The sequence below is a fragment of the Cebidichthys violaceus genome, unplaced genomic scaffold (genome assembly GCF_023349555.1).
Source record: "Cebidichthys violaceus isolate CVI_PGR_0920_01 unplaced genomic scaffold, fCebVio1.0.p SCAF_4, whole genome shotgun sequence".
NCBI classification, from domain to species: Eukaryota; Metazoa; Chordata; class Actinopteri; order Perciformes; family Stichaeidae; genus Cebidichthys; species Cebidichthys violaceus.
The window spans coordinates 19,540,814-19,555,455 of NW_027176594.1; the positions used below are offsets into that span (position 1 = coordinate 19,540,814).

At 44.1% G+C, this 14,642-nt stretch overlaps 2 protein-coding genes and 1 long non-coding RNA gene across 4 annotated transcripts; 1 reads left to right on the plus strand and 2 right to left on the minus strand.

Annotated features, from left to right (window-relative positions):
• The first annotated feature begins 1,984 nt into the window (after positions 1–1,984).
• On the plus strand, positions 1,985–11,960 carry tecrb (trans-2,3-enoyl-CoA reductase b). 2 transcript variants are annotated; one of them, XM_068726701.1, is made up of 12 exons: positions 1,985–2,044; positions 5,218–5,268; positions 7,866–7,917; positions 8,036–8,080; positions 8,197–8,300; positions 8,599–8,714; positions 9,452–9,557; positions 9,700–9,772; positions 9,873–9,916; positions 10,132–10,189; positions 10,521–10,609; positions 10,828–11,960. In XM_068726701.1, the coding sequence occupies exons 1-12, from the start codon at positions 2,030–2,032 to the stop codon at positions 10,999–11,001; spliced, it is 927 nt and encodes a 308-aa protein (XP_068582802.1). In that variant the 5' UTR covers positions 1,985–2,029; the 3' UTR covers positions 11,002–11,960. The 2 variants fall into 2 exon arrangements, with proteins under 2 accessions (XP_068582802.1, XP_068582801.1); XM_068726700.1 differs by lacking the exon at positions 1,985–2,044 and having other exon boundaries at positions 4,886–5,268.
• Positions 2,712–3,642, minus strand: LOC137884729 (uncharacterized). The gene is made up of 3 exons (XR_011104759.1): positions 3,578–3,642; positions 3,472–3,492; positions 2,712–2,814 (listed from the first exon to the last, which is right to left on the minus strand). It is a non-coding gene; the product is annotated as an uncharacterized lncRNA (long non-coding RNA).
• On the minus strand, positions 11,717–14,090 carry ndufb7 (NADH:ubiquinone oxidoreductase subunit B7). Its single transcript, XM_068726702.1, has 4 exons — positions 14,016–14,090; positions 13,789–13,921; positions 12,752–12,920; positions 11,717–11,868 (listed from the first exon to the last, which is right to left on the minus strand). The coding sequence occupies exons 2-4, from the start codon at positions 13,898–13,900 to the stop codon at positions 11,781–11,783; spliced, it is 369 nt and encodes a 122-aa protein (XP_068582803.1). The 5' UTR covers positions 13,901–13,921; positions 14,016–14,090; the 3' UTR covers positions 11,717–11,780.
• Between the last annotated feature and the right edge of the window lie 552 nt (positions 14,091–14,642).

The following is a 14,642-nucleotide window of genomic DNA, read 5'->3' on the forward strand; positions in this document are numbered from 1 at the left end:
CAAGTTTTGAAATGACTGTTTTAATCTTCAACAGTGTATTATATTAGATACATTTATCATGTGTTTGTTATGTAACATCTCTATCTATAGTCTAAAGTAATTAATAACTAAATATGTCCTTTTCATGCCTAAATGTACATGTTCCATGGACATTAATGAGATGCCGGACCGTATCACAAGCAGCTAATCCCATAAGCAATGGATCAACAACAACAGTAGCCTAGAAATACGTGTGCAAGTCTTTTTGCAAGATTAAAATAATAATAAAAAATACTTCCCTCATGGAGCCCTATCATAACAAAATGAAATACTGTGGCACTTTACTTAACCTATGCACACAGTTACGCTCGGGAACATTACCATTAGCCCTGGAGACCGGTAGGTTTAATTCCACTCAAGAGGATTCAACAGAATCTGTTTGTTTTGTGAGCTAGGTGAAATTGAGAATGAGGTGCACATTTTTTGTTTTACTGTCCTATTTACTAGGACATAAGGGATGCATTTTTTTGTAAAATGACTTCCATTTATGTTGATTTCTTTTGGCTGGATGATTATGAAAAACTTGAGATGTGCTTCAGGAAAGGAACCTTTTTTGTAGCAGACTTTATGCTGGGCACATTAAGTACATGACACGAGGGGCATTTCTAGATTTTTAAAACAGATGTGAGCATTCAGTGCAGTAAAGTAGTTGGACCAATGTATTGCATGAGCTGATCTAATTTATGCAACCAGTCGGGACATAATATCACCAAATTAAGACTCAGGAGGTAACACTTCCACACCTCAGGATGGGTGATACGTTCAGATGTGTTGAAAATGGTTTTATTGGACATAATTGCCCTTTGATTTGTTGCATGTCCTGTAACAGGCCTTACAAAAAGTGACAAGAGTACGAGTAGCACTTGAAGGCAGCATTTCAGGTGTACTACACAATAGACTACATGCTTCAGCTCTTGCTATGGCTTTTACACAAAGATGTCACTCTGAGATGTGTTGCAGGTAACAATGTGCCGTCATTTATCAGTGTTCACATTAAAAATAGTGCCGCTCAGTCTCTGTCTGACAAGTGAATCGAAACCGGTTTGTCAGGGATGAGAGAGGCGTTGTCAGTTTTTATATTTAAAATATCTCTGCAGATGTTAAGACTTGCACAAACCCACATACACTACAGTGGATTTTCAAGGTGGAGCTCACACAATTTTCTTTTGGAAAGGCTATAATTCCTAGTTATGCTTTTGTATATTGTAGAGTATCCATTCTAAGTATTTATTTACACATGTCCCTCTGTATGTGTGTATTGGACAACACGACTTGAGACAGTTATGGTGCCTTCAGCACAAGAACATGTTTTTGGGTCAGTGTGCCTGACTAATACAAGCATTTCATAGCTTGACAGTTTTAGAATAAGTGTTGCCTTTGGTTTGAGATTACAAAGTGACAAGATACCAGGCAAATGGCAAACTTTATTTTTGTAGCACAATTTATGCACAAGGAAAACACAATCTACACATAAATGCAACTAAACAAAAGAAAGCAAATAAAGATATTATACATTGTGCAGTGGAGGGAGGGGGGGGGGGGGGGTACATATTGTAGGAGCATGACATTGAGTAAGACTGCAAAAAGAAATTGGAAAAATAATAGCATTTAGTCTGCAAATGAAATTGGGAAAAGACAACAGATTGATAAATCATTTTCGATACAGTCCTCTGTCTGTCGTTGCTGGTTGGATCAGTAAGCCTGCATACAAACAGACAGAGCCGCTAATCAAAGAGCAACACATCCTAACGCTAAATCCAATTACGTTAGCATCGTAGCCTGAACTTAAGACGGTTAGCATAGCCGCGACCTCGCCATCTCCTCAAATCTCATTGGCTACGTCGCTGACAGTGTCGTCAGTTTTGATTGGCTGCGGGACGGACGTCGGGCCCGCCTACGGTGGCCTCGGCAGTCGCACTTCACTCCGCTGATTGGAGACGGCTCTGTCACTCATCCGGGATATTAAGGAAAGGGGGTGCTAACTGCCAAGATGAAGCACTACGAGGTAAGTAGTGTCTGTGGAACTCTAAATCATCAATGGAGCGATTTATGGGGCCAGAATTGTATTAATCAGAATATTTTTTTCTGTGGTTTCTGTAAGGATGAACTCCACCAGAAACAGTCACGTTTAGAGCTTTAAAATATGAGCAGAGAGGATCGCATTCTGCAGCAACGTCGCCTGTCACGGGCTGACTGCTATTACCGGGGATTTAACGGCCTCGTGCACGGAAATTAGCGCTTCTATCGGTTGATATCGCACACGAAAGTCGAGCTGCTGCCGCTTGTACGACGAATTCGACTAGCGTTGTGTATTTGTTGAGTTTTCGATGTACGCTGAACGCGTCTGTTAGCTTAACACGGAGTCCTCTGTTTGGGGATAATGCTCGACATCACCGCCATCTGTGGCTGGAGCGACGCATGGCGCTTCTTATCGTGTTGTTACCCAATCGAATGCAGGTGAACAGTCAAGCGTGCACGACTTGTTGAACTTGCTCAGAAAGAGAAAAAACCCCAAAAACTATATGTTAGCTAACTGTCACCAGAAACAGCCATACTCCTGACACAGGCCTCTCTTTTTATCATTCATGTGAAAAGTGCTACTTAACAATGGCTGTAAGTCTTCTCCTGCAGCCACTGAAAGCTTCTCTAAATGTTAACAAAATAAGAGCACCAAAAAAACCCATCAGACAGGATTTTAAGTCGTCTAGACAGAAACTGACCCACCCAGTGGCTTCTCCTTCCTTCTGTTGATCACAGATATGAGGCTGTTGCAACCTGTGAGGGGGGTGAAAAACACAAAACACACCATGTTTTCATTCAGTAGTTGCATAGTTATGAGATTATTATTTTTTTAATGGCCAATGTGACTCCTGTGACCCCCCCCCCCCCCCCCCCCAATCCATCTGCTTGATCCTTCCATGGCCATTGAAACATATGATAAGGATCTAAATAGGCTCTCTTTTTTTGCAGCGTTAGCTCCGACTGGTATCTTCAATTATCAGCCATGCATAAAGCATTTGAATACCACCAGCTTGCACATTTTGGAAGTCTGTGTAAAAGCCACTATCAGGCCAATGATGTGCGCACATTCTAACTCTAGTGTTCACTCGGATGAGTGCCAACGTAATCTGTGTCACCAAAACCGACAGGTTAGCCAACGTATTGGCAGCTGGTGTGGGCTGCACAGACAGTAGCCACTGCTAACGAATGAAGTTAGAATTGAAGAGCAAGCTTATGGATTAAATCACAGTGGATTTTATTCTTTATTTACTCTGTGCATGCTTTATAGACATTCAAATATCAATCTAAACAGATAAACTAAGTCGAGATTGTTGCATATCTTTTGGTTACAACGTGTCCACAATATCCTGGGACATGAATCAGACTGTAAATGTTTTTCCATTTGTGTCAGCAGTGATCCGTCTTACTTACAAACTGACTGGCCGTGAGTATCTGGAATGGAGCAAAAAGAAATCATTTCCAGATTGTCTGTTAATCTGCACTAAAAAGAGAATCCATTTCAGAAGCGGTCTCTCACCTTTTGCGATAGGAGGTACAGCAAAACCCAGCAAAGAGCAGCAGAAGTCCACCGGCATAACTAAAGCCTCTAGTTCTCCCTGCTTCACCCTCACCCCGGAGTGCCCTACCAGGACAGAGAGTCGCTGCCAGACAGAAGCTTTATATAGATGAGATGGGGGAGGTACAGTGGCAGAGAGGGTATGCCTGCCAGGTGGAAGACTGAGATAGATGGGGGTTATGTCCCCTTTAGCCTCAGCTGCAGTGTCATGTGTCCTGCTTTGTTTAAGCATACATGCATGTTTACGTTAGCACAGTAACACGGCAGCAAGAAAAAAAGCATGGATTATATATATATTATAATCTCCATTTTACTTGTAGTCTCAGCTTTGTGAGCAGGTGTACGTGGTTCAGGCGTTAAGTTGATGGAGAACCATTTTTAGATAGCAGAAGATGTTTCCTACGTCCGGCCTAAACTTCCACGTTGCCTCTTGTGACTATATGCATCATTATAGAGTGGAAGGGTGGGTGTGGGTGGGCTTCACCTAGGGGAATGCCCCGACTAAGCCCTCCTGAATCTGGAGTATTATCACCCCTTGGTGGCAGGAAAAGGCGGCTCCCCAATGCGAGAGACCGAGAAACCGGCACCGCTCGGTTCGGGGTTTTCGAGGAACACGCTCCGTGAGACGTCATGTGGTTTTTGGTTTTGTGCGCGCGAGAGCCCCTGAACCGGTCGAGGTCAAAGGTTGGCGGTGCACTTTGGGGGCCGGACAGATGGACCAGCACTGCAAAGGGCTTTAAAGAGTGAGCCCATGACATCACCGCATAGGCGTAGACGGACGGGGGTCTGCGGGGAGAGGGTTGGTCATGCAGAATTAGCAGTAGACATTTATATTTAGCCGTGGAGAGGAAGACAGGGGGCAAACTATAAAGGGGGGGGGGTTGCTTTTTTCATTATACCCTTCCTCCATCTTCCCACTTAGCCAGGGGTTGAGAGGTGCCAGGAGGGTGCCAGGTGTCCTTTTTTAGGAAGGAGTTATGTTCTCCCCCCCCCCCCCCCCCCCCCCCCCCCCCCGCAGCACTAAAATATAGCTCTGTGCTCTAGAAGTTTCCTTGGTGAGATCTAACACGGCTGATCTACTGCGGACAGTTTGCCAGGGGGATGCTGGGCATTCCTGTGTATGCAACTGTGCACACACATGTGGTATATGTCCACGCTCCAGAGGTCGGTTAGCAGTTAAATAAAGCAACGCACCAGAAGTGAAGGAATGACAAGAGGGGCAAATAGGGTGGGGGGGGGGGACGAGAGAATGGGGTGTTGGAGGGAGGGGTGGAGGAGCAGCAGGCGGAGAGACAGATTTATTTCCACAGCTGAGTGCTGCCCCTCTCCTCTGTGGTTTTGGCATGGATCTTGGATAGACAGCTGAGAGGTGAGGAGTGACAAGAGAACCGAGAGGAAGAGTGAAGGGGGCGAAAAAGCGAAGATAAACCGAGTGCAGGAGGAGGACTGTGGACATGGATGCCCTAGCACTAGAGGCCACCGGCACTAAAAAGCCGGCAAACGGGGCGGCGGTGACGGCGGCGGCCGCCCCGGTGCTGGCCCAAGCCCCGGTCAAACGCAAACCTGCCAAAAAAGCTAAAAAGGCTGTTGTTTTCTTTGAGGTGGAGATACTGGATGCCAAGACCAAGGACAAGCTCTGCTTCCTGGACAAGGTGAGGACGCATTTCCCTTCTCTTCGTGTGTTTGTATCAGTTTCCATCTCGGTTAACTTTTCTTTTTCTAATATCATCTCTGCAAAAAAAAAACCCCAACATTTTTTAATTACTATATGTGCACATGCAATTGCTCTTGTGCCTCTATGTTTACTAAATGCAACAGGTGCAGTGTGTCCGGTCCTATTTCACAGTAAAAAAAAAGTGTGTGTGTGTGTGTGTGTGTGTGTGTGTGTGTGTGTGTGTGTGTGTGTGTGTGTGTGTGTGTGTGTGTGTGTGTGTGTTGGAGTCGGGCATGTTCTAGAACATTGTCGAGCTGCTGTGTTCCTCGCTGTCAGTCGGTGGGCGTGTAAATGACCCGACGCGGCTGTGTTCTGGTATCTGGGTAATGAAGGCGTTTTTTTTGTTTTTGTTTTTTGTTTTTTTTTCTGGAGCGCACACATCACATCATAAAACATACATCATAAAACATACATCATAAACACTAGCATACCAAGTACAGTTCACCTTACTTGCGTTACAACACCACCACCACCACAACCTCTGGCCTCAAAAATGCCGGTGTGTTTTGAGCAGAGTCTACATCCATGAAGATGAAGATGTAGAAGTCCCACATGATGCTCCTGGTACATCACATCATCGGGGGGGGGGGGGGGGACGTAATGATGGAAGAGTGTGATGAGGAGGAGGAGCTCATGTGCCTAAAATGAGGAAGGTTGCTGTAGAAACAGACGTGAGGCGCTTGTCTGGGAAACCCCTCTCTGAAGTTCAATCATACGTAATCTGAATGTATACACTGCTTGTATGAATGCAACATGTAGCCTATATATATGTGTATATTTTTGTGTAGAAGTCCCTCATAGCAGTACTAGAGAGAATATTTCTTCATGTAAATAATATTGAATCCTCTGTTTTGGAAGTGGAATGTGACGTTCATACTGGTTTTTAGGATATTTTGGATAACACGAGCCAGCGTGACGCTGACTAACGGTCCGTACTCGCGCTCACAGTCGTGATTTAAGAGCGCCACTGTTGCGTTTTGACGGGTCGTTTTAAGCTCATTGTTTTACGGTATATTGACTGTACTTTGCACTTGGCCTGTGCTTCGTTATCAGTGTGTTTTAGATGGCTTTCGTGTGTCACCGACTGGCCTGTGAGTCAGCGCGGCTGCATTAGGAGGGTTTAGCGTGTTGTTGACGTGTGCATTAGTCAAGTTCACGCCGGCGTTGGACTCCTCTTATCAGAGGCTGCTCCAAGATCAGAGTATAATGTTCTACCCTTGTCGGATTACACCCTGTCGTCGGCTTAGCAGAGGTTCTGTGTTGATAGCGTGCAGAATCTTAACACCTTTTTGGAGAGGAAGTTTCACTGGTTTGACAGATTTAGATCTGGATCTGGACAGAGGGGGGGGGGACTGGTTTATTAAATATGCTTGGATATAAGTTGGATATAAAACTCAAGTCCTGCATCATGTCAGGGTTTATAAAACAGACTCTGAATTCAGCCTGTAAGAGGGGGGGAGTGTCACAGAGAGGGTTGTTTCTCAGTGGTGTCATCCTGCTGAAAATGGCCTGTGGTCCTCTGGACCACGTGAATAGAAGTCTATTACAGCAGCAGACCTCCTCAGTCTGCTTCGGATGGGTCACATGGTGTTTGAGCAACTTTTCCTCGCAGCACAAAATACCAGTTCTCTGAGTTGCTCAAATTAATCTTGCACTGTTTCATACTGAACAGCGCTGGCCTTGGTCATCGGATACGTCTCTTGGCCAAACTCTGTGCTCCCCGACAAACATGAAACTCGAACAATTTCCTCTCCGCGTGTCCTTGTGGCTCAGGTTCCTACGCGGGTCAAAGGTCGAAGCGCATGATCGTAATTTGCAATTGCACGTTTGTGACACGGACTCGCCGAAGGTCAACCGTCTGTATTACTTTTGCCATCTCGCCGTTCACACACTAGCCACGTAACGGCCTCTCGCTGCACGCGTGAAGAAGGAATAGGCCTTCACACTTTCCTGTGTCACACCTGTGCTTGGACAGTGTGACTGCGTACAGGTTTACGTTTCACAGACGCTTCTCAGCTCCCGTATTCCAGGCCAACAGGGAAATACAGGCTTACTGCTCAGATGTGGATTTCAATGGCAAAGTTAATTGGTGTCCCTGGTTGTATGAGAAGTTGGCGTTTACGCATCGACTCCTCCTCAGAGCGTGTCCACATTTGCCTCCGTGTGCGCTTCATGTTTCTGTTGTGTTGTTGTTGTGTTTATATTTGGGCTAGTTGTTTGGGAGGCTGGCACAAGGTCGTGTGTGTGTGTGTGTGTGTGTGTGTGTGTGTGTGTGTGTGTGTGTGTGTGTGTGTGTGTGTGTGTGTGTGTGTGTGTGTGTGCTCTTTAAAACCCTAGTACCAGCTGTTAATAAACCACATCCATGGGGTATGTGAGCTAAATTTACCACTAATCACCATCATGAATGGAGAACAGGGTTTATCTGTTCCTGTGTGTGTGTGTGTGTGTGTGTGTGTGTGTGTGTGTGTGTGTGTGTGTGTGTGTGTGTGTGTTACAAGTCCCTCCACTTATTTATTGTGGCGTCATTTATTGTAGGTCGAGCCAAATGCCACTATCGGAGAGATCAAGTCCATGTTCCACAAGAGCCGTGAGTGCCATCTCCCTGCAGGCGTCTGCAGCCTCGTACATCCGATTTATCTTCAAGCTGCGCATACAAATCCTCACTTTAAGTCCCGTCTGAAGATCACTGTGTCTCTCCGTTTCAGATCCTCAGTGGTACCCGGCCAGACAGTCCATTCGCCTCGACCCCAGTAAGTCAGCCACAGTGCGATTGTCTATCCGTCCACTTAAAGTGAATGTAGTACTACTACCCAACTCATAATTCACTGTACATCTCATTCAGTAAACGTGTGTGTCTGTGTTTCAGAGGGGAAGTCTCTGAAGGATGAGGATGTTCTGCAGCATCTCCCTGTGGGAACCACAGCGACCTTCTACTTCAGAGACCTGGGAGCCCAGATCAGCTGGGTCACGGTGAGTGCGACCCGGTGCCGCCCAAAGACAGACGTGCTGTCAGTCCAACGGTCCTGACGAGCCCGCATGCACCAGATTACAAGTGGGATCAAGAGCAGCTATATTGAGATTTCCCGCTGGGTTAAAAAAAAGGGCGTGTGTGCGTGTGTGCGTGTGTGCGTGTGTGCGTGTGTGCGTGTGTGTGTGTGTGTGTGTGTGTGTGTGTGGAGAGACGGAACAAAGCGAGGGAAGATTATATAGTACGTAACTTGAGTTTCCGAGGCTCTAATGTACCTTGTCCTACTTTCTTTTTTTCCAGGTCTTTCTGACCGAGTACACCGGTCCACTGGTCCTCTACCTGATGTTCTACTTCAGAGTTCCCTTCATCTACGCACCCAAATATGACTTCACCACCAGTAAACACTGGGTCGTACAGTGAGTGTCTCCAACACGCCGTCACACACTTTATATAGTCGGAGCCGTCTCGGAGTCGAACGCGTCTCAACTTGAAGGAACGGTGTGACATTTTGTGAAGTGTGCTCACTAGTGAGACGACAAGAAGATCCAGACCACTCTCGGTGTCTGGAGGTAGAAGACGAAGCTCCTGGACTGGATGTCTTCCCTGCTGAGTTCTTTTTAAGACACTCTGGTCCGTCATGTTCCTGCTGGTCAGACCGCCAAACTCGTTAGCGAGGCTCTTGCTGCCACACATCCAGAACAGACCGGTTTTATCAAAGGAAGCCATTCATTCACACAAAAAGCATTTGTTGAGGTTAACTTGTGTGATTCCAACTTAGCAGTCGCATATTAAATGGTGTTAAAGCACGATACATGGCCTCATCTGACCACTTCTAATGGTACATAATCACAAAGTGTCACTTTATACAGGGGGGGGGGGGGGAGAAAGGTCTGTCTTTAGCTTGTAACGGCAAAGGATGAGGCAAGTTGCTGCACTATATTCTTTATTTTTTTATTCAGGAAAATAAATAAAATAACTTGATAAGAAGATAGTTCTACTTATCTAACTCTCAGCAAGAATGCAAATTAGTTTTCCCTAACTATTCCTTTAAACAATGTGGAAGTGACCCTTCAAGTCCTATGTTGACGGAGATGATAGAACATAGAAATGTATAGCATAGAAAGGCTAACACAAGCGTTTGTGCTCTCTCCAGTCTCGCCTGTATGTGTCACTCTTTCCACTTCATGAAGAGGCTGCTGGAGACGCTGTTCGTCCATCGCTTCTCTCACGGCACAATGCCGCTCCGTAACATCTTCAAGGTGAGGCGCATTCCACCACTCGTGCTCTGAACCGTTCTTCCTCACATTAACAAAGGAGTCATGGAGGTCTCTCATGGAGCAAAAGGTCAATGATCAACTGTCAAAAGTGACGATGTTCCCGTCTTATTCCCCCTCATTTCAGAATTGTACCTACTACTGGGGCTTTGCAGCATGGATGGCCTATTACATCAACCACCCGCTGTACACACCACCCAGTGAGTATGCATGCACCATGCACCATGCACCATGCACCATGCACCCAACACCCATTAACCAGTAATCATCGTAACTCCTGTTACTCGTTTCTTATTGCAGTCTACGGCGAGCAACAAATCAGACTAGCCCTCGTCATATTCCTGGTAAGAGTATTTCTACCTCGACACAGTTCTGTAATTTATCGTGTCATTTGACTAATAAATAGAAAAAAATGTCATTTTCATAATTTAAATTGTATTTTTTTTTACAACTCTATGTCATCCTCAGAAGTGTACAATAAGGCCCTGACTTAAAATGTTTATTCTCCTCTGCTCTTCATACTCTATTAAATCACTTGTGTGACTGTTTTCTTCCGTAGTTCTGTCAGATCGGCAACTTTTCCATCCACATCGCTCTTCGGAACCTCCGTCCACCAGGTACGCACACAGCAATGCGTTGCTACTCTGTAATTGATTTAAAAGGTACAATATTTGATGTGGTCCAATCAGTCCGTATTAAAATATATTTGAATGCTTTTCAATTAAAGAAAACAACATTTCACGGCCCTGTATGTCAGTAAATGTTTGTTAGGGTTTCAAGAAAAGACCCTGAAGATAATTAAGATCGTTGGTTTTCACAGCATTTAAAATCAATTTACAATTGTTTAGTTTTGACATTGGGCCAAATTGTAAACATCGGAACGAGTAGATGGTTTAAAATACGATGCATTTCTTTGACAAGCCCTTTTGTTTTGCTTCCTTCATCCAGGGTCTAAGACCAGGAAGATTCCTTATCCAACCAAGAACCCCTTCACCTGGATCTTCCTGCTGGTCTCCTGCCCCAACTACACCTACGAGGTAACGTGTTTCATTACGCTCATTAATTATGACAATTTTTACACAAATGTCTAAAAGGATAAATGGATGACACTTTGGGAACATTTATGACACACTATATTGTGATTTTTAGGACATACTCTATTGCACTGCATCTTTGTAAGTTAATCTCACCGCTGCTGCCCTCTTGTGGTATGAATGTGTGTGTGTGTGTAACGTCCCTCCTCTTCCTCGTTCAGCTGGGCGCCTGGTTCGGCTTCACACTGATGACTCAGTGCCTGCCGGTGGCCTTCTTCACCTTGGTGGGCTTCATCCAGATGACCGTGTGGGCAAAGGGGAAACACCGCAGCTACCTGAAGGAGTTCCGCGACTACCCTCCTCTCCGCTCACCCATCCTGCCCTTCATCCTTTAGAGGACTCCAATACCCCCCCCCCCCCACCCCCACCCCCCACTGTTCTCTACACTGGAACTGACTGACTGAATCTAACCACGTCTCCTCCAAAACCAAATCTTTCACCTTCTGTAATATTGAGTGCAGATTTCTTTTTATCGCCCACAAGCTCATACCGATCGATTCATTGACTTACGTGTGTTTGAGCTACTCGGTGTACACTGAGTGACAAACTGTACATACGTGTTCAGACGCCCCAACCACTCTGCCATCTACTACTGTTGTCTGGAGGCTGAATCTGCAGTTTACTTTTTATATCCATTCATCTAAATTTGAAATCATGACAGCATGTCATTTTGTTGATGTCGGAAGTAATTTATTAAAAAAAAGGTAAACCAAAGTGTTGTTTGTAAGACTTTGCGGTGAGCTTTTAAGTGTCACCAACAGGAAAACTGACGTATTTTAAAGGCTCAAGGGTTGAAATGACAACTTCCTTTACATTTGTTTGCAAATACACATTTTGTCGGACACACCTGCAAGAATTTGGCAACCAAATAAAACAACCAAAAATGAATAAACCTTTTAGACTCATCCAAATACTAATAAAAAAAGTTTTAAACAAAATGGTGATGGAAGGATTTTGTAGCAGGAAGAAATCTTTAGCCAAACACTAAAGATCACATGTTTTTGGTGAAGTTATGTTTGTGTGGACATTAATGAGACGGAGGGTTGTGTGTAGAGCTTAAACAATATTGTTTATTGTGAACAGAAGCACATATATACAGAGTAGTATCCACTGATCATGCAGCTTCAGCCTGAACCTCGACCCTCTTCTTCCTCAGCTGGAGCCTCCTCTCTCTCTCGTACTCCTTCATGCGCATCACGTAGCTGGAGGCAGAAAAACACCGGTTCATAGGTAATGAGGAGCTGGATCCGTATCGCAAGATTAAAGTTAATCTGACCAATCTGAGGATCTTAAATGTACTCGTGTGCCGTCAGTGATTCAATCTTAACGTTATTAGACAACTTGGTTCTGTTTTTGTTTTTTTGTGGAGTCCTAATATTGAAAAAGAGAATCTAGCTACTTAATTTATGCAATTTTAGAATATTTACAGTAAACTACGATAGAACAGAGTGAACCAGACACTTTAATTAGTTTAGGGTTTTCTGAACTTTTGGCTGCTAGATTTAATTTCAACTTTATTTTTCATGATAATAATTAAGAACGGTGTATGAGTTGCATCTGCTTACACGTCTGACAGTGCTGCAGGTCTTCCAACATCAGTGGTTTTAAAAGGTGAACCAATCATGTATTAACTGCAGACTGTAGGAAGCTTACAGTTTTCATCCAGAGCACTTTCTCTACTTATCTACCAAGTCCCAACCGGTAAAGAACGCTGCGCCTAAATACCCTTCTGCGTTTTGCATTTAACAATGAACATGCATGTCATTTAAAAAGCAAGAATATAGCTAATAATAATTTGACAATTAAGCATATTTTTGTGTCACTGCATCTGAGGGAATGTTAGCGAGCAAACTGTGGAAAAACATGCATGTCTCTACCTGGTGATGTGTTGTGATGATTTTCAAATATAAATTCATTAAAACAATATTTTATTGATCTGAATTCTTAAACACATTCAGATATAATAGTAATTAGCTTGTATTTTTTTTTATATTTGATCTCAGTAAATGGCGCTCCGAGGCCCACCAGAGGACCTGGTCCAGAGGAGTCCATCCTACATAAGACCTTTCAAATGCAAATACTCACTCCTGGTGTTCGCAGTAGTCCCAGTCGTGTCTCTCGTGCTTGCAAGCCAGGAAGTTGGGCCAGTTGTCCCTCTTGCACTTCATGAGTTTCAGGAGATGCTGGGCACAGTAGTCCCTCTGCTCCAAAGGCAGCTGGGCCAAGTTCATCTGCTCCTGGCTTGCTACCATCTCTGAAAAAGGAACGCAAATTATCATGGTCATCTTTGCACGTACAAGGAACCTCATGGGGGATGCATCGACGCCAATATCAGGCCGATACCGACTCAAATAGCTGGATTGGGTATCGTGACAATGGAGCCTATCGATTCTATATAACTCCGAGCACAAATCCTTTGTTTTCACTCAAATAGAAATGAAATGAACTAGGACTGAACGGGTTTATACTTATTACATTATGCTTTACAGAGTTAGGAAAGCATTGTTTAGCCTGATGTTGCCACACACGCGAAGCAACGATCCCAGTCACAGGTATTCTGTTCATTAAACTCCGGTATGGGATCATACTCTGAAACAGCGGACACCCAGAGCTCAGATATCTGGACTGAAGAAGTCAGTCAACGCGGTTGGCTGTGGGAGTCTTACAGAGCGGACAAATACTCGGTTGTACAAATCCTGTACAGGGTAGATGTTCTGTATATAAATCATACGAATCAAATCATTTTCCAGATGTTCTAATTCTTCTACACACAGACAATGATTTTCATGACATGAGTGCAGTTTTCAACTTCCTGAGATGTTTTGCTTGATTTCACAACATGTGCAAATCCCAACAAAATGTCTACAAACTATGCTACAAATCAGGTGTCTCCTTAAATATTTGAGAATGTAATTTAAAAAAAAAGGTAGATTATGAAGTGACAGGGCAAACTGCACGAGCTCACTTGACACTGAACTCCTCTAACAAGCAGTTAGCAGGTGAGCTAGCTCGGCTAACGTCAGACAGGTTAAACATAGCATGGCTCAAAGGGGAATCTGTTTCACTCGCGGTGATAACAAACACATTGTAGTATTCCGTTAGATGTTTATCTGATGACAAACCTCGCTCGTTCCTCTCTGGGAAGCCTAACTGTGGGTCGAACTCGTATTTCCTCGCGGGGTCCGGCTCGGTGTCCGTCTCCGTGACATACCGCCTGGCCAGGTGAGCTCCCATGGCAGCGACGATGTTTAGACACTGTTACAGAAAACAATGAATGTGTTTAGTTCGCTGCTGTAACCGTGCTAATCTAATATTTCCAAAGGGAATCTGCTGCCTGCCATTCGGTCACCTCCACAAGCCCCTTGATGCCACTTCCGCCTCTCACCGGAAATAAACAGCCTAGCGGTACGTCAGAGAAACACGTTCTTTCTAGCTAACTGACAAAGGTTCCGAGGCTGGTGTTGTTTCCGATAACTTAGCGTTTAGTAAATACTGGTAAAACTACGTATTCAGTTCTAAGTATTGAATAATGTTAACCGTACAAAAACATTACTGTTCAGCTCAATATTCAATGTTTTCTAGCAAAGCTGGCTCATCAAGCCAAGTGGGCAACTGCACCTGAGCCCCAGACCCTCAGTGGTCATGAAGGCCTCAGAACTAAATTGTCCACAGATCACAAAAAAGACAAAATGCATTGCTTTCACACACTATATATATATATATATATATATATATATATATATATATATATATATATATATATATATATATATATATATATATATATATATATATATATATATATATACTTTATTTTGTTGGGATGTATTGGTACCTTTACAACTTTAGCAGATCAAACTGAGACCATCTAAAGTTGTAGTTGTGTTATTCACTAATAAAATTAACAATGGTTGTATTCAAGTGTCCCAGTAAGTCAGTGTGACAGTGAGCCAGCTTGCACCGTACCTGTACAAAA

Coding starts and splice junctions, on each gene's coding strand:
- ndufb7 (XM_068726702.1), bottom strand. CDS start 13,900: ATGGGAGCTCACCTGGCCAGGCGGTATGTCACGGAGACGGACACCGAG. Junction 12,921..13,788: donor CCCAGAGAGGAACGAGCGAG/GTTTGTCATCAG, acceptor TTCCTTTTTCAG/AGATGGTAGCAAGCCAGGAG. Junction 11,869..12,751: donor GACTACTGCGAACACCAGGA/GTGAGTATTTGC, acceptor TTCTGCCTCCAG/CTACGTGATGCGCATGAAGG.
- tecrb (XM_068726700.1), top strand. CDS start 5,071: ATGGATGCCCTAGCACTAGAGGCCACCGGCACTAAAAAGCCGGCAAAC. Junction 8,301..8,598: donor CCCAGATCAGCTGGGTCACG/GTGAGTGCGACC, acceptor CTTTTTTTCCAG/GTCTTTCTGACCGAGTACAC. Junction 9,558..9,699: donor CGCTCCGTAACATCTTCAAG/GTGAGGCGCATT, acceptor CCCTCATTTCAG/AATTGTACCTACTACTGGGG.